Source organism: Zerene cesonia, chromosome 9, assembly GCF_012273895.1.
Source record: "Zerene cesonia ecotype Mississippi chromosome 9, Zerene_cesonia_1.1, whole genome shotgun sequence".
In the NCBI taxonomy this organism is placed as follows: domain Eukaryota; kingdom Metazoa; phylum Arthropoda; class Insecta; order Lepidoptera; family Pieridae; genus Zerene; species Zerene cesonia.
This window is the reverse complement of record NC_052110.1, coordinates 568059-592692: the sequence shown is the minus strand read 5'-3', so window position 1 is coordinate 592692 and position 24634 is coordinate 568059. Positions and strand designations below refer to the sequence as shown.

Below are 24634 nucleotides of genomic sequence, written 5' to 3'. Positions count from 1 at the left end.
AGCTTCTTCATCTCAACGCTGTGTGTTTTATTCAACACATAATACATGTTTTGTTTTAATGCAAAACATCAATATTATTAATATTTAAAGAGTTTGTTTGTATGTACGCGTTATTGTCTATCAGCTGGACCGATTTCAATAATTCTTTCACCCGTAGTTAAGCATGGGCTTATAGGCTATATACGTACCATGGGCGAAACCGGGGCGGACGTATTAGTGTTCCGATAATACAGTTGTAAAATCAATAAAAATATATACTCTTATCATATAATATTTACATCATAATTTCTTAAATTATTTTGTAATTTATTTTGTATCTTCATACTTTGAACTAAATAAGACCTTAATTCAATCCGTATGTCTGTATCGCACTGATATTAATATCACCATTAATATAACTTATCTCAATAATATACGGATGAAAGTTATAGTCTTTGTAAAGCAAGCTAAACGGATTACGCTTGATGGCGGATTAGTCGACTTTATATGGCTTTCTCGACACATGATAGTTTATTATTTATTTTCTTTGCACATTTAAATTCAACATAGTGTAATCAATTTATAATTTAATTAGTTGTGACGGTTTGGTTGGTGTTTGTGAGTTCGAGTTTTTTTTTGTTATCGGGGAGGAAATCTTTAAAAGATAATGTCTACACAATACACACACATATATATACATATGCACGTAAGCACACACGTAAAAAATTGTAAACGTATAGCTAGCATGCAGTTATAATATCTTATATGGTATGATTTATTAAAATAGTGAGGGGTTTTTAATTTCTTTGTTTCATGATTGTTTTATTTAAAAGAAAATTGTTGTATCGTCTATTGGGGGAAAAACAGAGCGTGAGAGTTTTACCCGCTAAACATCGGCATATTAGCAGGATCCCAGGGATCTCTTGGCACGCACGTGTCCCCAGAAGTCGAGGCTTAACAAGGTTACAATAATGCAACCACGGTTCATATTCATTAAAAACTCGTAATATGATAATAACAAAGTTGCAAAGGATATAAACAGTCTGTGTAATATAACTTGGTTAATCCACGACCATCGCGTCACAAACCAAGGCACCAACCACTGGGCATGTCGGCCAGCGTGGGAACTCAAGTGTTGACTTAAGTTACATTGGCGTAGGTCGCCGCGGTCAATGAACCGGTATCGGTCGTTCGCTCTGATAACATAGGGATGCTACTTGATGAAAATACCCTTGAAACGGATGAACGGATTTTGGTAAATTTTGTTACGCAGATGGGTGGAATAACATGGAAAATTTATGCACTTGTTATATAGCGTATCAATTATGTTTAACTAGCTTTCAGCCCACGGCTTCGCTCACGAAGTCAAAGGCATGTTATATTCTGTAGTTTTATCAGTATAGTTACGGTTCTCGTTGAATTTCAGAAATAAAAACTATCATATGTCGGGTCTTGTAGAATCCCTGTGAAACTATTGAATTAATTTTAATTTAATTTTGTATATCAACAGGTTTATGAGCTGACTAAGGTTAGATAGGATTTATTTTTATCCCGATTAAATTATTTTTGGAATAAATCAGGAATAGACAGTCACTATGTCCTAATTCAACTGGGTCAAGCCGAGGGCGGAAGCTAGTAAATAAATAAATTACGTTTTCACGTTCGTCCACTTCAATTGGCAAAGGCACAAACCGCTGATTTCAACTACTATATTTCTCAAGCAAAATAAGATTAATTATGTTAAAAACGGAGCACAAAATATATATAGTTACATTAAAACGATATCGTTTTAACCGTGTTCCATACGTCAAATAGATTTATAAATCGGGCCGCACCTTAATTACAAAATAAACAGTGTTAATTGCTTTATAATAACTTTGTAGGCCATCTTCAGATATGTGCGTTTGCATCACAAACATTCGTATCCTACATCTTTGAATTAGATAAGATTATTAATATCTCATTAAACCTGGAATGTAGCGTCATTGTATATTTGTTATTATTATAAAGGCTTTGTGTATTATGCACTTATTATTAAGGTATAATGATAATTATTTTCTGCAAACAAAAAGTCCCTGGGGGTCCCTGGGACGAAACCCAAAATAATCACGTCAGTTGGTTGAAACCACACAAATACATTCGAATTGAGAACCTTCTTCAATTTGGGAAATCTGCCCTCAAATTGTGAGAACTAGACCAAATTTTTATCGAACCACACTAGAAGCATCAGCTTTCAAATAAAACAAGTATCATTACAATCGGTTCACCCATTCGGAAGTTCTGAGGTAACAAACTCAAATAAAACACAGTCACATTGAGCTGCTCCTTTTATGAAGTCGGTTGATAATTTGGTCATTCCGTATTTAAACGTTATACAACCATCCATACATAAAGTTTTGCAATCGCATAAAAGTATTATAGGCGTAACAATCGTTGTTGATGCGAGATGCGTACTGGAAGCGAGAATTGTCGAACATAGTCACGTCTGCAGTGAAAGCCGGGTGCCGTAACGTGTGCGCCGGTGCAGTTAGTGCTTGTGTGCTTTTGTGTGTACCTGTCTCTTACGGTGCTGATGAGGTAATATTTTTAAAGACTGCTTACCTTTCGCATCTCTGCTATTCGTTATTGACTGTATAGGCTTATATACAAAATTTCAATGTATTCGTATTGTATATTAAATATGTATTTAAGGTTTACTTATTTGATAAAAAAAGCAAAATTACCTGTTCATGTCTGAAGTATCGAACTATCGACAAAAGTCAAAATTTGGCGCGAATTTAAATCACATTTTTATTTATAAAAAAAAGTATCATAAAGTATTATAATACTTTATGATACTTAAAAAAAATTATGTAATATTGGCTTTTAAGACACATTTAGCTTTTTCAGTTTATTAATTATGTTAGTTTGTTCACGATGCCACCGTAATTGGCAGAACTAAATTTTAATTAAACTCCGATTATACAACTTAACAATTATAAACACTTTCAGTTTCATCAAGCAAAAGAAAAGATGAATATTTTGAGCAATTTCACAATAATATTAATGTAATAGAGGTAAAGTTTGTGAATATGTCAGTCTGTGACGTTGTATCGGTCAATCTCGGAAACTATTGAACATCATTTGGTGGATTTGTACGTAATCTTTGAGTCCTATTTAAAATATATATTAATTTATTTATTACACTTCAACAAGAATTGTACAAATAAAGCAACAAAAAAAAATTCATGACAAAAAAGAAATAAAGTACAATTTGTTGGGCGGTCTTATCACTTAGAAGTGATATCTTCCAGGCAACCCGGGTGTATATACAACGGGTGAAGAATATTTATATGTACCTTATTACCCATATGAGTTTATCGAGTGTTATATGAAAATAAACCCTTTTAAACGACGTTAAATGTGTGTTTAATACTTAGTTTACAAGTAAGCTTATATCCGATAAAAATCTATAATTTCTAAAATTGAATCAAGTTTCTCCGTGTAACCATAATTTATGTCTAAACAGGTTTCAGCATCAGTATCAGTTGAGATGTCTCCATTTTAGAAATAACAAGCAAGCTGTGGGTTGTTGAAGAATGATATTTAAAAAACGGTTTAATAAAATATCTACCAAACTTATACATAACTAGCGGTCCGTCCCGGCTTCGTCCGTGGTACATATATTGCCTTCCTCAATAAATGAACTATCTAACACTGAAGTAATTTTTCAAATTGTACCAGTAGTTCCTGAGATTAGATGAAACAAACAAACAAACTCAACTTGATAATATTAGTATAGATAAACACTACAATTCATGTTAAGCGATATTTTTAAATGAAACAAAACAAGTTAAAAAAAAAACAAACAAAAGTTATTTGTAAATAGAACTCGGACAAGTGGAAACAAATCTATGATCTAACTCTGACATTGTCTTTGTCTTTCTTACATAATCCAAACTACCGTCACCTAAAAGAGAAAAACGACGTTAAATTATTTAAACAAACCAGGATCATTAATTCGTGTTCCAGACAACAAAGACTTTAAATATAAAAATGTACTCTAAAAATATACTAATCACAGGAAAACTCCGGGTTTTGAAAGAGATGATTTCTCAAAAAAATTTCCTCTACTATTTATTTTGTTGTAAATTATATAATTGCAACGGATTGTGAAATAGTATAACTAATTATTCAAAATCACGAAGCCTCTAATCGGTGCGATTAATTAGAAATTAAGAATTGACGTTGGATATCGCGGTTGGCGAGATTCATTGCTTTGTAGGTAGAGTTTTATTTTCTGTTGTATTGAACAATTGACGTTATATCAAGATTTATTTTGATACCTAAATGTATGTATTTTTATGTGTTAAAGAATTTAACTTACGGCCAAAGGAAAAGATATGCTAGATTAAACCTTTTTCGCTTTTTCCGGTCTCAAAATATCCTGTACCAAATTTAATTCAATCCAACCAATAGTTCATGAGATTAGTGTGTTCAAACTAACAAATACAAACTCTGCAGTATGGATATTTGTGATAAGGTTCCCAAACTTTTACAACACACAAAGCCAATGAATATGCAAATTTCAAATAAGTAAAAATTTTACTTGTATCTTTTTTTATTTATTTATTTACTTGTATAATCTTTCTGTACTGACTAAAATCCAAGAAAAGCGTGTACAAACCACTAGTCTCACGTGTAGCGTTAGCAAAAACATTCGCATGCGATATCAATTATCTTAATCAATAATATGTATCAGTGGCTTGGCAGGCGGAAAATGTAAACACGACAACCACGAGTATGTGTGGCACGCGAGGGAAACTACAGGAAAAATTGCTTTATTTGTTTCTATGAAGTACTTTGTCCATGGAGGTACGGTCGACAAATAACTCGAAATAATTAAACTTTATTCATGTAAATGTATGTCATGTAGCTTTTACAAGTGTTAATGAATAGTCATTTTTTAATGCCGTTGATACGGGGTTGCTTTTACCTAGAAGTATCGCGAAGAAACTCGATAGTTACTTATATAGAATGTTTATATAGTACAATACAACAGTTAGACAGAATTAAAATTCATTGTCTGTCCTGTTGTTGATTTGTAACTTATACATTCCATGCACCTATATCATCAAGATAAGCTACATACTACATACAAGCATACATACACGCTAATATAAGTGTGTTAAAAATTACAGATACATTTCCAGTAGGTTGAAATGACAATGATACGTAAAAATATTTTGGGACTTATATTAATTCTTTTATTAACAGTAATATCTCTATTCTTATGCGACTTCTACGTTTTATGCTATTATATTCTATATATTCTGTTCGAGCCCACGTCTTTCGCTAAACCGTAGCAACGCCTAGCCTCTCGTCCTCCCTTGATCCCGCCTCAGCAATTAAATTTCTTCTACTCTTTCGGTTTCATGTGCCTTAAAGACACCTCACGCCATGTATTGAGATGATTATTCGAATCCCGCCTCGTTATCAAATTTGTAATAACTTCAATGCTATAAAACCAAAAATTAAATCGCTGAAGATGCCATTCCTTAATACTTATAACAATGTGTTACGCCTGACGATATTTCAAAAAACTATTTTAACTAACATTCACTTTTGTATCATACCCAAAAAATCTTGATAGAAAATACTACCCACATACAAACTTTCAACAAAATTATCCCATTTTGTCAATGATAAATTCACATTGGCAACGTATGCACACACCTACTCACGATTACATAAATCATCGTTACTTAATATACAGTTTGAATTATTTAATTACTTATGTACCGTCAAGCCCGATTTTAAAGTAATTAGATGTTTTACTTTCCCTACTTGGGTGGAAAAGCGCGAAAGTCAGTGGCTTGTCTCTGTTCATGCTGAGAACCCGCGCGTTACGTTATAAATCACAGATTATCAACGATTAAACTTAATCGAGTGTGTAGATTTATATCATTATAAAACCTCTTTTGTGGTATCGTCATTATTTTTTAAATTTGATCTCCGAACAGCTATATTACGTTATTCTCAGTTTCAAATTTTAAATTTCGAACTACAAATTGGGTTACTATAGACGCAGTGATATAATTTGATCGAGTTCTAAAATAGGCGCGGGTGACTGACAGGAGTGAACAGTGAACTAAGTCTAGTGATTCTAAATTTAAACTGCATACCGTACGAAGATTTAGAACGGCCAATGGATTGCACGTTCTATATTTAATCCGTGCAGCTGCCATTTTGAACTTAGTGCGTAGGGCACACTTTCGTTTTTCTCTATTCAAAGGAGGTGTGTACACTCAATGGAGGAATGTTTACATTCTGTTCTGCTTTGTACTTGACAAGACAATGTCTGACAAATTCGATGTTAAGTGAGGCGTTCGGAGAGATTAATGGTTTACATTATTTCACGTTATGTATTGCTTGTAATGGAGTGACAGTTCGCGTTTTAAAGTACTTAATTAAGCTGGTTACATCTTGTTTAAAAGGCATTAACTGTGTCGTATAAATGTCTGATGAATGAATTAAATTGAATTTAAAATTCTTTGACGTATACCATACCATAGGACACAATTTAAGCCTGAATAATAAATTTCATGATGAATAGAGGGCAGTCTTATCGCTGACAGCGATATCCATAAGGCAACCCAACCAACCAGGACAATAAATTAGTCATAATAAAGACTAAAAGCAACTAATTAGTATATTTCTAGTATAATATCTGTATTATAAAATAAATAATACTTACCTGTCTTGATAAAGGAAAAATATTCCAGACACTACATTGACATTCAACTTACGCTAAGCCGCATCAAAAACGGTGCTACAATTGCAGTTGTATGACTATTAACTTTCAATATGCTATACCGTTCGTGAGAGGGCGTGTTTGTTGTATAATTCACATTGACAGTGAAAGCTGCGCACGCGCCGATATTGATTCCTGCACATTATATAGCGAATTATGTTTGAAAGTGTTCCGTGATATATGAAAGTGCGATTAAAACTAGAATAAATAAATGATATTTGTAGGATAAAAAATTACATTATTGTTGTTTGACTAGTTGGTATTGTATGAGAGAGAGAAAGAGTAACCTTTGAGAGTAGTTTTAATATGGTGACTAGCGTGATGCCTTTAGTATGAAGTATCCCCATACTAATATTATAAATGCGAAGCTAACTTTATCTGTCTGTCTCTTTTTCACCTAAATTTGACTTAAAAATTTGGTAGAGTTAGTTTGAGGCTGAGTAAGGATATAGGATATTATATTATATGGATTAGGATTAGGGAAAGGGTGACTAGTTGTACCATATAAGATAGCATAATACAAAACAGACAGTCTATACTAACATTATAAAGCTGAAGAGTTTGTTGAATGCCCTAATCTCAGAAACTGCTGGTCCGATTTGAAAAATTATTTCAGCCCATATATTGAAGTAGTCTATAGGCCATATATATACCCCGGGCGAAGCCGGAGCGGACCGTTAGTAACTTATATAGCGATATTTATTTTACAATAAGTTATTTTGGCCGTCAGAATTCTGTATCGTTTAAAACATGAGCTACTTTCCAGTATGTAGGGAACATTAATTTATTTAAATTAAATACAGCTTACTAACTTTAAATGATATACCTGTAAGCGTACATAAAAGACTCGTTTGTGTCGTTGTAAGATATTTATTTAATTAACTATCAAAAATCGATTAATTAAAATTTCCCTCATCGGATTACCCCCCAAATGACTTCCAAAATAGCAGCATTATTTACAAACTATAGGTAGGTTTAATAACGCACATTAATACCATGTAGTGATACACCGAGCTATAAATTGTTTTAATTAAAATAATATAACTGTTTTACTTCCGTTACCTTCAATAGTCGCTTTTAATATTTGTAATTTCAAAGGATGTAGCTTTATGGTCTAACGTGTACGATTTTATGGTCATTTTGTACCATTTGACTGATTTATACTAATTTATTCTTAAACAGGTTGTAATTAATGGGTTTATATGGCACGATACGTATCCAATATGATATAAGAGAACTGTATACTACTAATTTTGTAGCATTAATTTATTTGATGTTTATTAGCAATTTATTCATTTACATACATGCCTACCGTGTTTTAATTTGGAAATCAATTAAATGATGAACGCATACATATTCTAACTAGCTTTCTGCCTGTGACTTTGTTCGCCTTTAGCTTTAAAACTTACAGCAAACAAATCTATGTATGAACAAACTTGGTATATAAAAGATCCAATGTTAACCAAGCTAAAATGCACTCTATTCCTTCGCTAATAAGCACCAATTTTCCAGACATCGGACAGCGCAGACTTCCTAGCGACCCGTCCGCACACGGCCGCAGTGCTACCCGGCAAGCCAGCAGCCAACCCGCTACAGTTCGTGCGCGTGGGCCCAGCTGACCTCGGCTCGAAGGCGCGCGAGCAGCTGCGCAGAGCTGAGCTAGCGAAGCGGACGGAGCCGGCGCGGATCGAGCGGCAGGAGGACTGGCAGTCGGTATGTACTTAGTTTTTGGTGAATTTTATTAGTACGCAGGAGTGCAAGCTTAGATCTATCTCTATAGATTCGATACTGTACATGCCAATAGAGGTTTTGCGTTGAAATAACGATCAGAAGAATGGAGTTAATAGGAAAATGGTACATGGGTTCCACTCTTTCATCTTGTTTGCGTATTGTACCTGCTGGTGAAATAGTGGTTCTGGCCATATGAGATTATATAAGTTTATAGCTAGCTATATAAATTTAATATAGGTCACTTATTATATTAATATTATTATGTATCCTAGGATTATTAATTTCGTCAGACTCTTTATTTCTATTGAATAAAAAACGGTAAAAATAACACAATCGTGGATGATTTTACAAATCGGTCCTGTAGTTTTTATGTGAAAATATTACAAACACACTTCCATACAACAAACGCTTCCTCTTTATAATATTACTTCACATTTTGTGATATTTAGTTCCAATAAGGGCTGAATTTCTTCAACGCATAGTTTGTATTACTTATATAATTATGAATCAACTCAACATAAAAGTAAGATTAAAAAAACACTCACAATCTATTAAGGTAAAGAACTTTTTCCACTGAAATACAATAAAAACTTTGAAACATTCGTCAACAATTTAAAACAAACGTTTGGACAAAAAAAATTAAACACGATAAAACAAAATCATTGCTTCCGGGAAATTCCACATTACATGTAATGCTTTCCTTAACATTCAGGATAGCCTCGTAATTAAAAATCGTTTACCGAATTGGCAACCATGCGATGCGGCATTACAAAGTAATCTTATCCGCTTCCTTTTTTTCAAAATTATCTTTAAATGTTAAGTTCATGGCGCCCTTAATGTGATTATAAGATGTATATAAAGAACTTTGTTGTCATTGAGCTATTAAAAGCAGCAATGTACATCGATAGACCTTAACGTATCCTATAATTGAAACTTGATTTAACGATTATCATTGTGTAAACACCCGGCTTTGCCCGTAGGACTAGTGTAGCTTATATCATTCAGAGATCACGTATATAACCAACGGTAACATAATTTTTGAAATGATTGAAACCCAAGAGTTCTTGAGTGCGTTCAAACAAACACTTCAGCTTTAGAATATACTAGCTTCGTCCCGCGGTTTCACCCGCGTTAGTCCATATCCCGTAGGAATATCGGGATAGAAAGTTGCCTATATGTTATTCCAGTTGTCCAGCAGTCTACGTACCAAATTTCTATGCAATCGGTTCAGTAGTTTTTGCGTGAAAGAGCAACAAACACACCACATTCTTACAAACTTTCGCCTTTATAATATTAGTAGGATTAATAGGATGTTTTAAGATTCTAGTCTGGACTGAACTGGGAGTTCGAGTATTTATTGAAATGTTTCCGTATCTGATAGGTGTTTTATTGTACCCACGGTATCGCTGTCATTGATTAAGTATATAATGCAATGCAATATACATTACATAATATACATACGTGCAACCTTCGCAATACAAGAAGAACACAGACGAGAATTTCACCTAGGAAATATAAATAACATCACAAACAGCAATGTCATCTATTCAAAGGATGTTTCATGATAAAAAGTGAAGTATGAGTCAAATACAGCGGAAACGCTTGCATAGCTGGGTCCCTCGCCCAGTAGCCGCCAATCAGACGGAATGCTTGATACCTTTTAGTGATTAAAATGTTTTTAATTTTTCCGCTAATTAAATGTTACAGCCGCAGTCCGGGTTAAAAATAAACATGGTACTATAAATAACATTGCTCTTTACTTATCTGTGTAGCTGTGATACTAGATTGTTAGTGTTTTTTGTTATTGCTACAAAAAAGAGGTCGAAGCAGTATATTAAAATTATCAACAATTTCTCTTGAAATTTGATGTTATTAAGTTATGAGAGAAGTAGCATAGACACAAATCTATTTATAAATAAGCTTACCTGTAATTAAGTCATACATTGCAACTCCAACTCCTCATAATCATCATCATCAGCCTATATATGTTCCCACTGCTGGAGCACTACTCCTATAAGGGTTCCAACACGTTAGCCAAGTGCGGGTTGGCAGATGTCACATGTCGTCGAACTTTTGATTCTCGGACATGCCGGTTTCCTCACGATGTTATCCTTCACCAATTTACTCCTTGTTACCTACTCCTCAAACCTACAGAAAAACTACCTAAAAATGCTGTAATTTTTTACAAATATTTTACACAATGTACTACTGTAAATAACGTTTTAGAATTATCTTAAAAAGATTCCTACTTCACGACTGCTATACAGCGTAGCTAGCACAGGTGCCATCGAAGGCATAAGTTGTATAGATATCTCTGGAAAGCAGTCGTAAATGTTGTAAACATAATTATTAAATTAAGGCCAATGACCAAATTATCATATCCTCTCGTGCACTTGTAAGTTCTGAGTGAATAGTACTAAACGACGATGCCTAGACATGCTGTGTGAAAGCCCAGGTCATAACTAATGTTGGGAAGTTTGGTAAATGTAGTAGGAAATTGCCCACTTCTATCACATCCTGTCTTATATTACGAACATACCCCGATTTCACGAAGGTTTAATTATTTTATATGAAGTATTTACTCAGATAGTCATCCATTCAATATTATAAATATGGTTTAAATGAGTGTATGTTTGTAAGCAATATACTTTTATGAAATTTGGTACTGGGATACGTTTGCTTTTAACCCGGGTTCTAAGCAAGAGAAGCCGTGTGCTGTATCTTGCAAATTTTTTTTATCGAAAAATGCCTAGTCCAAGTGTCCGAAGCACAATACAATTACTAGTAATATACCATTGATTACCTCTTGTTAAAAATAGTAATATAATCTTCCCCTGTATATATATAGAATACTAGCAGCCATAATCTATCTCTGTACCAAATTTCATACAAATACGATAAGCTGTTTTCGCGTGAAAGAACAACAAACATCCATATATACAAAAAGTCGCGTTTATAATATTAGTACGTTAGAAAAATACACTGGAATTGAAAACGTCCTTTGTTTTTGGTAACGTTGCTAAAAAATAAAATTTCTCCAACTATCACAATACGCATTTTCATGTAACTAAAACTGAAATAACTCGAAAGCAGTTTATACACCTCAGCAAAAACGCACAGAGCCATGCGAGGCTCGGTTTTTGCTATCTAAAGCTATTACGGTGACTGTACTCTTGTGTTTGCTCGGCCATTATGCAATTGAACATTCCTGAATGTAATAAATACAGAGTGTATAGTCGTTTATGGTATTTATAAATTAAAAGCTTTGTGAATTGGATTTTTTGTGTGTTGGCGTAACTGGATTATTCAGTTTACTATCTGGGATTGGTAATCATGTACGAAATGTGCTTTTTTTTTGGACACATTGCAAGTTTAATGGGTTTAATAGATAATATATATAGATTGTAATTTTGGATGAATTGAAAAACTCAGTTTATAGGAATATCGGGATAAAAAGTTGCCTATATGTTATTCCAGTTGTCCAGCTGTATACGTGAGAAATTTCATTGCAATCGGTTTAGTAGTTTTTGCGTGAAAGAGCAACAAACACACATACATCCTTACAAACATTCGCATTTATAATATTAGTAGGAAGGAAGTAGGATAATACTACTATTGCTTGTACTATAGTCACATAATAACTGCTGTTTTATTTGAGTACAATAAAGTATATTCATGAATTCCACGTTTGTCCCCAGAACCTAGACAATTGGAAGTCGTCCCGTCGGAAGCGTGTGGAGCACATCATAGAACGCTGCGTGGAGGTGAAACGGCTGGGAGACGAGACCAACCAGCCACGCGGCAAGTCGAAGACCTTCAACGAGATGCTGGAGGAAAGGTAGGACTTACTTCATGATCATCATCTTCATCAGACTTATCATGTCTTTCTTTCTTTCATATAATATGGCAGTTTCGCATCTTCTATTAATGAATAAGTTTTAAACTTTAAAATTTAAAACTAGAATCTTGCAAAATCCCATGAAAACTTTAATAAATCAACCAGAAATCGGATCCACGAATTAACATAAATTACATACATAGTAAAACACGTACAAGATGAATGTACGTGTCCTATCTAAAGCATTACCTAATAAAATCGTATGCCCTTAATTACCATTGCAATATGCTACGAGCTATATTAGATGCTAAATCAATCATACATGCCAGCCACGTAATACGTGGGACTGTGGTATTAGCGATTTAGAATGCAAACCTTGGTTTCGTTGTTTTTGTTTACTTTTTAATCGATTGAACCGCGTCAGAATGCGAAACTAACGTTTTCGCGTTGATCTCACACGCATCTTATCGAGTTATTACATTTATTCATATATTAGATGGCATGGCGAACTTAGTCATAAAAAAGTGTTGGCCTTGTTTAGCCTTAAAAAAGTCATAAATATTGATGAAAACGTTTCGGAGTAGTTGGTATATAAACACACGAGATTTTTTTATTTATTTATATTAAACATATCCGTTATATCGCCCTGAACAATTATGTGGTACTTAAACATAATAATGTATATTTTCATATGAATAGACGTGTTTAATCGATACATACACGAATTTCTAAAGGAAATCAACTTTCGTTCACAAGTCAGCTGGCGGTGTGGATTACGTCCGTCTCGGTCGGTGGCCGCGCGCCGAATGATCGGATTACCGGCGCATGCGCACCCAGCTGTTACATTATAGTTGTCGTACCCACAAGTTTCGTGCTCAAGTGTCCATGTGTGTTTAAATAATGATTTACTAGAACTTTCTTGGTGTCATTAAAGTTCATGGCGATAGATGCAAATATATTGTAATTTAATTCTTCAATAGGTATTAATTTAACATCTATACCTATCTATACTTTGCATGATGTCTCATCTTTAAAGCTGGACGAAAATTTATCTTATATGAAATGTTAATGATATTTTATGTACCAATATTTCAGTGCAATATAAGTCTTGTAATACAACTATTTACTTACTATTTCCTTTATTTACTATTTCATACGCTCATGTCGTAATCACGCGTTATATTAAAAAGCAAAACACGTCATAACCGAAAATATCTCATTTTAATCATAAAATAGTTTGTTACGTTTGCAAAGCTAGCACAAAGATTGTTCATTCAGGATGTTTATGCGAAGTTTCGAAGAACTGTTTACGAGAATATCAAAGTTTTCGTTTAATTGCAATGTTATGAATGTTTGTGCGCGTATATGGTTATACGAATTCTGGAATACATTGCTTTGCGATGTTTCTTTGTAGTGGCAATACTAGAGGTTATAATAATAGGGGCATATTTTCCGTACCTGGACGTCTATTGCGTGAAAAGAAAAGGAGGGGGTAGCCAGTCAAAGCTGAATCCATCCCAACTCCTCCATAAAGCTAAGCCGCCTGTGAGGGCGGCCGAAAACCTCAATACTAGACGTGATGCTGTATGATTATCGATAAGGTATCAATTCTTACAAACCATACGTTTATATTTATGGTAGGAGAAGGTCTGAAGTGTGAAACTATGGATATTATAAACAAGCATTGTTTAAAATCAGTCCATTAGTTGCTGAGATTAGCGCGTTCAAACGTTCCCTTAATTTAATATAAGACATTGTTACTTACATAATGTGTCTGCACTAGAACATATCTAGTGTCCGATACGTGAAAAGAGTCTAAAACAATTGTTAAACCACATACGTAACGTATGTGAAGCCACATTTCCTGCATCTCTCAATTCTTCGCATATAGATACGTTAACCGTAACAATGGCTTAGGTAATCCATTGAGAACATGTAACCAAATATACACGTATTGTCAGACCGTCGACTCGGTGATATGCATCGCTGTTTATGAACAACTTTTTTAATTGTTACGCTTTGGTCTATTTTAATATGACTATTGGTCAGTTATACTTTTTTCCAGCAGTAGACCACAAATCTCCAAATGTATGAGGTATCAGTTCTCAATCCCCTTACAAATAAAAGCCTATTCTGATGGTAGTAACACTATTTTTACTCATAAAAATGTATCTCGTAGCTGCCTACATTTAACATTCGATGTATAATTATTTATGTTTATTATAATTAGTTTATATAATTTAGTTAGATAGTAGAAGTAGATTATTCTATGTGCCAAAATTCTACAAAAAACATATCTTAAATGATAGCTTAAATTAATAAGCCGGAGGCCCATATCCTTTTCCTTAACATTTTCAGTCCTTTCCTTTATTCCTCTCCTCAATTATTTCTTGGTCTATTTTCTATTTAAAGTAGGCAATCGACCGTACGGCTCACTAAATGTTCATGGGCGGTGGTAGCGCCTACCATCAGGCGATTCACCAGCTCCATTGCCGGCGTTGAAAAAATAAAAAAATAATAAAACGTGGAAACCTCTCGGTCCAGCAATTTCAGTGTAACAAATATCCCTTTTATATAACTGCCGTAATAACTGACGGAGTGAAGTGAGTATCAAGTGACATGAACCCAACTTTGCTCTGATTCTTTGGTATTATTTCACGGCGGTCACGTTTCACGTTAGATTCAGTAATTATATAACTGTTATGTATATTGCAATAGTGTTAATTACATTTTGATAATGTGATATCATGTTCACTCATTTTGTGAATGTATAAGTATAAAAAAGAGCAGTATATGATCTCTTAATTTTAACCAGCAATTGAAGTTCTTAAGTTCGCTTATAAATTCTCATTTCGACTCGATTTCGATTTGGTGGACGTGATTATTTTTGTGTTTGATAGGTAATTGTTGTATTTGGTCTCATTTTCATTTTGTTACGTAGTCTTAGTGAAAACAGAGTATTTAATTATTCATAGTTTTTGATAGCTTTTTTAAAGAATCTGAAATAGCTGCCTTCTTCATACCGACATTGCTCTGTATGTTAGTCCATAAATCAATATATGTTTTCTTTATAACATATGTTTCAAAGTAGAAACGTACAAGTGAAGGCTCCAACATCTGTGTACCTCTGCGTAGTATTCAAGTAAATACTAAGTCACCATCTAGACTTAAGATAACTGCAGTAGCCTAAGATCTGTCGCAACTTAATGCCAAAGTGGCATTTGACTGTAATAACTACGTAGCTCCCGTGACGACTGCTGTTTGCAAATGCACAATTTTGTCATTATATTAATTCGTCTAATCTAATTTAGCTGTCCGTATGTCATGCCGCAACTACGTATGCGATTAGACGTCTGGGCTTTAGTTGTTTCGTAATTTTCGCAGATATTGAATTAAAATAATTATTTACGATATTATTTTGTCATTATCTTTATAAATGGTGTGTTAAAATGTAATTCGAAATGAAAATTGAGTTTTGATTTGCGAAACAGATGGTTTATTTTCAGATATTTCAGCATATATCTTTAAGTCTAATATATAATGTATTAAAACTTAACTGTCCATTCCGTGGTGCGTTCCCAGCTTAGTACATAAATGATAAGCTATCTAGATCCGTTTCCTAGACAAAGGTATCGTTAAACAGTCGTAATCGAGTAGAAAGTTGTAATGAGCACAATTACGGTCGATCTGTCCGTCTGTGTGAGATTGTGTGGTTTTTACGAAAACCATCTGTTTGACAAGCAAAGTGAAGCGATTTGCTTGCATTTAAGTGCCTGTAATTTCCTTCCAAAATTTATTTTATACGTTTTATGCTGTTTCGCTACACTGGTGCTTACGCGTTGAATTAATGGCGTTTAATATATACGCTAGGCTCCTAATTAATTGGCTGATTAAAGTTGACTGTGACATATATAAAAATAATTCCGATCGTATTTGTGTCATTAAATCCATTATAAAGAAATTAATTTTAATAAAGTCGTCTCATATATTTGGCATCTCTCCCTCACACATAAATTATAATCAAGTATGTAACAGGTCTATTTTTTTTATTTTCTATCATTTATATGGTAGCAAATGTTAAAACTATCTAATGACGATTCAGAAGTGCTTCTATTAAAAGTCTAATTGAATAAATAAATGTTTGAGTTTATAAAAATATGCCTAAAACTCAATAAAATTGCCTCCCTTCAGATACTAAAATGTCACATTAAAAATCTAATAATGGCTTCCTGATTTAATAAATTACGAATCAAATAACAATAAAAACCATTCTATTTCATATGCATTTGTTTTACGTAACATTTGAGTTGCATATATACATAATTAATTAGTCGGAAACATAATATTATGAAGAGAAAACATCTTTATTTTTGTATGCGATGATACTCAAAAATAATCGATTTTAAAAATTCTATTACCATTAGTGGCTACATCTTATACGATTAATAAAGCTATTTTGCTTTCTAAATAACCCGGACAAAGTCGGGCAAGTTGCTAGTATTGATTATTCTAATGTATATAGTGAAAGTGTCATGTCTGTTTGTGTAATTAGCCAATATAATCGATAGAAAGCTCGCCGGGAGGGCGGGAAATGTCTGTCATACGAGCTGTGATAAGGATGCTGGGGGTGTAGTTATACGCAACGTGGTATCCCACTATCCCATACTTGATCCCATTACGATATATATAAGTTCATACTAGAGCTAATTTATATGAACATCAGTCAACTTTTTTTGACATAGTGGGCCAAAGAGCTGGTGGTTCGTCTGATGGTAAGCCATCACCACCGCCCATGATATCGCTGAGGTTTGAGCCTCTTTTAATGCGCTGCTTGTGCTGCTGCGCTTTGAAGGGATAGGGAAAGGATTGATGACTGGAAAGAAGAAATGGACTGGAAATCGTGAGGAAAAAGAAACGGCATATGTTCACACTAGAGCAAATTTATGTGTTTATCGGCCAACTTGTTTCATCAGCCGCCATTTAATTAAAGGCCTGAATGATATTTAGCTCTCGAATAGATGCTGAATAATATCTCGAATTCTGTTTTGATAATCATCAAATATGTATAACTTGAAATAGCTTAAACAGTGAAAAGCTCTGTGCACTTATCAAGGATCGGTCAATACAATAATCTGATTATCCTGATTAGAATTAGGGTTTAAATAATTTACGTATATACGTATATGTTTATATGTGTTTATATATTTGTATATGTTTACTCTGTATGAAAGCAAGGCACATAATATAGTTAATTCTGCCATTAAATCGTGTGTTTAGTCTTTTAAACTATATTAATTCATTTATTCGTAACTTTTTAGCTTATTAGTTAGTACGTATTAGGTACAAACGTGCAACCAGCAAAAAACATTTACTATATGCAGTGAAACAATGCTTTATAAATAATTTATAAATCAGGAAACGACAACTGCGCGATTTAATAGCGTTACATCGCATTTCTTATGTAATAGATGTTGTGTGCTACAATCCTTACAGTTTAAACACATTTCTTGTGGGTTTATGTGTTGAATTCAAGCGAAAGATTGTTAGTAGCTTAGCCTTTAGCTTTTTTATTGAAAAAAAAAATAATCTCTTTTTCTCGTAATTTATTTTATTATTTACATTATTAAAACATTCATATAACCCATTGTTGATACTTCTTGTCTTATAATATTAATAATCGCTACCGCTTATGACTTAAACGCCTTGCAATTAAACCCCTACGGTCGGTCGGTAGTCGCTCAAATTACGCCCCATTAGATAAGAGCCAGAGATTTATCTCGTAATTATACAATTTCTTATTTTAACTCCACTTATAATGATCACTTAACTTGTGGGGAGAGAGCGTGCAAACAGACAAACATGCTAAATTAATTATCCATTGAATTTACTTTTGCGTGAGATGCATACTCGTCTTGGATTGTTTGAGAGGCCGAAGGTCCTATTTAAATAATTATTATTTCTATTATTATGCGTTATTTCGAATAAATATTAGATTATCCTATTATTGAAAAAAAATACAAATTTATTTGAACACGGTAATCTCAATAGCTACGGAACAAATTCCAAAAATTCATTTAACGTTGGATATGTTTCCTGATCCTTGAAAGCTAAACGCTATAGGTATATACCATGGGCAAAACCAGGGTGGACCACATGTTTTCAACAATAGAAATAAACCTCTTAATTAAATAGTCGAATACGTACTGTTAATTTTTAGATCTTAGTAAATTGACTAAATCAATTCATAATAACTACTATATGTAGGCTATTCGTTTCTTTAATCTATTATATATTTCAAATAAATAAATATTACGTAATTAATGAACTAAAAGAGCATTTCTCACGTGATAACAGCATCCAGGAAATGCCGGGAGGAAGTCTTAACTAGTGCAATCTTAGTATTTAATCGGAGACTTAGTTACATCGATAATGTAAACACGATAACTTGTAATAAACTTACAATATAACCACATTAATTGATGTTCCTACCAGTTGTTTCCGTGACTTCGTTTACGTTTAATATTTTTGCGGGCAATTACAATATAATAAAAAAAAAATAGGATATATAACAAATTGACTTTATAAATATAAGATCATGTAAACAGGAAACTTGTACTTTCTTTTTTTGTATGTTTGTAACTCTTTCATACAAAGACCACTGGGCCGATCACAAAAATTATTTCATCATTAGATACCTGCAACTTCACTGAATGACATTGGCTATACATGTACCACGAGCGAAGCTCGGGCGAACAGCTAATATATTCATATAAATTTACCTACTCGCCGACCGGGCTAACGCTGTTCTACCTTAATCTTGTAATTTAATTAAATGTTATGTAACAAATCACTCGAGACTAGACATTACTGCTTCATTTGATAAAGTCCAAGTACTCATTACTTCAAAATCTTGTGACAATGGATTTCAATTTATATTTTTCACAATGAGAATATGACGAATAGTTGAAAATGTCAAGTAATTATGTTATATGTTGCAACCGCCGCTCTAGCAATCTTAACGCGTTCATTTTATTTTTCACGTTGCATTTTAAGTACTAGCTTATATAATGACCGTCAGTCATACGATTGCACTAATCACGTCACGGCCTGTTTTCTTAACGCCTAGCGTGATGAATAATGATACCTATGTACATATATGTGAATGATATATGTCGCATTATTACGAATATAATATACAAAGGCCGAACGACCTCTGACGGTCCTGGTAACGCGAGGACAACTTAAAATTCAAGAAGTCATAAATATTTTTATGGTAGTGGCTGAGCAGTCATAGAAAAGTACCTTTAATGAAGTTTTAATTCAGTATAAGTATTATGATGCCATGGATTGCCGCAATTTCTATGACGAAATTATTATCTAATTTATAGAAACGTATACTGAAATATTCTGCTATAATAGACCTCGTGTAGTCTGGCTACACATTTTTTTTTATCGAAGCATTGCTTCTATGTCTGCATGCACAGATCAGTTGAAATACACAGAAGTTACCGTCATATAATGCACACACGGGAAATTACGTTATCCCGCCAACTTCTGTGACGTCATTTTGAAGCATCCCATCCCATCCCATCTGTTCTAAAATCCTAGTAAAATACGAGGTCCTCATAATTTTTGTATGCAAGCAATATTCTTGTGTCTATATGTACTAGGTTACTAGGAATCCCTAGAAGTACCTTCACTGTCATAATCTGCAACAATAAAATGATTTCAAGGCCTTCCTACAACTTCTATGACGTCACTGTGAATTATCTCCTAGACAGTTCTGCTTTCCTAGTACTATGGTAGGGCCTGACAATATTTATGTGGAAGCGTTTTCTTTCTCTCTGCATGTAGTAGGCTAGCAGGAATCTAGAGGAGTATCTTCAGCGATTTCGTAGTGCGCACTTAAAGAAGGGACCATTCTTTCCCCGCTTGCTTCTGTGACGTCACCACGAATCATCTAGAATATTCTATCACCTATACGTTACATTTTTTGTATAGCAACTTCGGCAACCTCTTATTTGGTAATATAAATGTAACGTCATAGTTTCTAAAAGATGAATTGTTTTCATTATTTTATTTTTACTTAAACTTCATTTACATAAGTAGATTAATACAGGTATCTTTTGATTTTCAACCTGTCTCCTTCAAATGTCATCAACAAGACTCTGAGCTTCGAAGGTCGGGTGACTCAGACGATTTTATTATCGTATACACTTAATTATCTTTGACTGATTCGCCAAAGAACTTTAACTAAATACGTACGTAAGTTGTAAAACAGGATATTGCGATATGTGATGTAAATCATTCTTTCAAATGCATTAAGTATCGATAAATTCATTCGTAAAGTTTATTAAGCACACAATATGTGACTCATCCTACTAATATTGTAAATAGAAGATTATTTGGACGTGAAGTTGGATATTTATATCTGTTTTGTGGTAATTTTATAGATTAGTAGGTAGCACGTAAGCTATTGAAGTAGATTTCCCTGAAATCCTTGAATATTAGGTGTCCGAAGCAAAGCCGGGTTCATAAGCTAGTCTGTTATGAGATATTGAATAAAACCAAATTTTTACAAAGTTCTCCAGTACAGTCTTCAAATCGTATTGGCCAAATTCAAATACGAAAAGAAAAAAATCACGTTATTTTATATATAACTAGCTGCGCCCCGCGGTTTCACCCGCTTAAGTCCGTATCCCGTAAGAATATCGGGATAAAAAGTTGCCTATATGTTATTCCAGTTGTCCAGCTGTCTACGCACAAAATTTCATTACAGTCGTTTTAGTAGTTTTTGCGTGAAAGAGCAACAAACACACACACATCCTTACAAGCTTTCGCATTTATAATATTAGTAGGATAGGACTAGTAGGATTATTAATAACGAAAGAAACAAAGTACTTTAAACGCCTCAGTCAATTTGATAAACAATACGACGATCATTATTTATATTAAAATAAGGTATGTTTAGTGAAAAAGCCTACTTAGTGATATCGCCCACATTATAGTGAAAACCCACACAAATCTGCGAGGACATATAGCCTTATAAATCGCGTTGACGTCAATACTTAAATATATATTAGGTATAAAGATACCTCATAAAGTCTGAACTTTAGTGTTTATTTTAATTGCTGAGCTCGTTATGTGAATGTTTTATTGTTGCATACAGTTCACATGTCTAAATTTGTAACTTACTTCATTTACAAACTCAGCTTGAAGGCCAAAGTTTACATCAAAACTATGTATAATGAGATTATTCGCTTTAACTGACTTTATGTATAATAAATAACCTTATATTATAAATTTCTTTAGATATAAAATAGATTAAACAAGTAATGTACATTTGTGAACTATACCTATTGTCGTTTATTCAAAAACATTCCTCAACAATTGATGTAATTATACAATAATACCTACTCCAAAAATCAGCCGTCAGCAAAACATGTCCCTAACAGTACATTCCCCACAAGCTACAAGTAACGCCAGCAAAAAAAAGCGAGATAACGTGGATTTTCACGATTCTCACGGAATTTCTCCCGGTCACATGCAGTTGCCACGGTAAGGCTCGCGCCAAAAAAGCGGTGCTTCATCAGAGCTTCCTGCCTTACTGGTTACCAAATACGTCGCAAATGCCGTTGGAAAGCGTTAGGCGCTTTGTGCAGTGAGCTCTCGTTTTGTTTTGTATTAGCCACCCACTTGGAGACGGTTTAATGAGATAAAATTATCCTAACAAGCTGAAACAGCTTGTCTTGTTAAATATTTGATAAAAAGATCTATGTGGTTTCTGTTCTTATGATAATAAATGCAGGTTATGGTAGGTTAAATACATTGAAATCAATCGGTTTTAAGCATCCTAAATCACTATATCAATAGCTTTTTCATTCATCTAAGATAGTAAACATTTTTAAAACTAATTTTTGTGTATAATTGTCTTTACTAACAAATTATCATTATTATTTTCTGTTTCTAACAAACATGTATGTATTCTAATTTTTTATTGAAATTAAATAAATAAGTACACTCCCAGAACGTGAGATTAACATGCGCATTATTATGAAGAATTACTCTAAAAGCTTTTAATTAATGACTTTATTAGTACTAAAAACTCGTGTATAAAGGCCCTTAAGGACACTAGTCAAGCCAGATGAACGATGTCTTTACTCCATCATAGTTGGTAGAAGCCTTACATAGATCCAAGTCATTGGTGAAACAGTTATATTCCGTCCCCTTGTAATGCAAAAGTACATATTATGAAATAGGAATACTCTTGTTTGTATTTAAGAAATACTTTTATAAATACATATATTATAACCTTCTGAAGGTTAAGGTCGATGTATCATCATGAGTATGTGTTTAAACTCAGTCCGTCCGATATCACGTGAATGTATAAACATTGGGGTTAATAGTTTAATTAATTAATTGCGTTTCAAATGTTTAACGTAATAATCGACAACCATAATTTAATTTAGAATAGATCTTTTGATACTTTAACTCGCTTGTTTTAAACAAAAACTATGTATAGGTGTGAAGTAATATCAACATACTATAATTTGTTTAAAGGAAATGAGATATAAAAATTTAAATCTTACCTATATATTAAATTCCTGTGTCACAATGTTAGTTACCGAACTCCTCCAACGGCTGGACAGATTCTTATGATTTTTGTGTGCATATTGGGTATGTCTGAGATTCGGCCAACTATTTTTCATACCCCTAAATGATAAGAATAAGGTAGAACAGCGTTTGCCGGGTCAGCTACGATATTATAGCTATATATTAACTAAAGTATCTACCAACATTGATTGGTTAATGAACGGTCATCACGCTAAATAACATTACTCTATGACTTTACACCATCTAGGTATAAAGTAATCACATTTTCCCATCGAGCGACAGCCGCCGGTCACACAATACAGTTTTCCCGCTAATAATTCTCACAGAACAAACAGATTGCGACACAAAAGGACCGTCATACGATTGTCTAACGTTGTTATAGCCATTGTCATGTCGTGCAAAAATCCACGAGTAAACACATACGTGGTCGTGATTTTGTCGAAATACTAGAGAAATCTACGAGTTAAAATTCAACAAGTACAAGTACAAGTTAAACGTGACTTGTGCCATGTTGATGGATGTATCAAAAAAAATGAATTCCGGATTTAATAGTGTCTTAAATAGAAGTAATTTCCAACCGACGTCCTGAAGAAGAAGATTCTGCCAATTCATGTGTTTTTCGTTAATAAATCGTTCAATTTTACTGTTTTTTTTTTTTTGCTTTCTTGCTCGTTAACTGCGTGGGTTTTCAACCGACGTGATTATTTTTGTGTTTGATAGGAAATTATTGTCATTTCGTCTCATTATAGAATTTAGAGTGAACTCCCCCCAGGGAGGTCCTTTTTTGTAGAGAATTATAAAATTCAAGATTATTCTAATTAATTATCAGTCAAACAATTCGGTTATTGTTTTGTTTGTTGTGATTTCATTTGAATATGTTTTACTGCTACGGTGACAGTCATACCAGGACATTATGACTTGCTGGGAGATGACATAACAGTACCTTATAGGCTTTATATAACATTTATGTCTCTTAAGTATTACGAGAATTACCACATGCTATAATTCTACTGGGATGCTATTGTCACTTCGCTATAATGCGTAGGTACTATATGACGTGAAAGTTTGTTTTATTGTCCAGTCACGAACGGCTCGACGGGTTTGGATAACACTGTGATAACTGATAGCTCGATGTTATAGTTAATGAACAACAGATGTGTCTCATGAAACCATCGACAACTTTATCCTCTTTTAAAATCATTTAGGGAGGCATCTTTAGGTAGCCTATTCATTTGAAATTTTACCTAAACCAGTGCTTTAGTTAACCCATGTAAGCTGTACAACTACACTGGATGATTTTTGAATTAATATAATTTACGTGAATTTTAACTCAGATACGTTTCTGATGTCACTGACGCAAAAAAATGTAAATTTCTAGTGGTATATTTAATATTATAACATGTTTTGTTAAATAGCGGTATAAACACTTACGAAACGGCGATTTTGCGGTATGTTCTGCTGCAATTCGAGCTCACCGCAAATAGTGTTAAGAAATTACACTTTCTGTGACATGTTATACTTATGCCTTTATTACTTTATCTAGCGGTTTCATTTGTGAGCTGGCGGTAAAGTATATTCAACTGAAAACAGAATTTCACCGTAATTAATTCAAATGTTTTTAAGGAAGCTATTATTTCACACCAAAAAATGGTCCATAAATCGAAAATAAGATCATATTT

The 24634-nt window shown here is 33.5% G+C and overlaps 1 protein-coding gene across 6 annotated transcripts in view; it reads left to right on the top strand.

Annotated features, from left to right (window-relative positions):
- LOC119828892 (LIM domain only protein 7) overlaps positions 1-24634 on the top strand; it is a 108960-nt gene that overhangs the window by 70568 nt on the left and 13758 nt on the right. For 5 of the 6 annotated variants that reach the window (XM_038351190.1, XM_038351193.1, XM_038351192.1 and 2 more), the window contains exons 3-4: positions 8285-8485; positions 12202-12341. In XM_038351190.1, coding sequence (XP_038207118.1) covers positions 8285-8485; positions 12202-12341 — 341 coding nt within the window. Of the gene's footprint in view, positions 1-5851; positions 6257-8284; positions 8486-12201; positions 12342-24634 lie in introns of those variants that run through there. The other variant, XM_038351194.1, reaches the window with a different exon arrangement.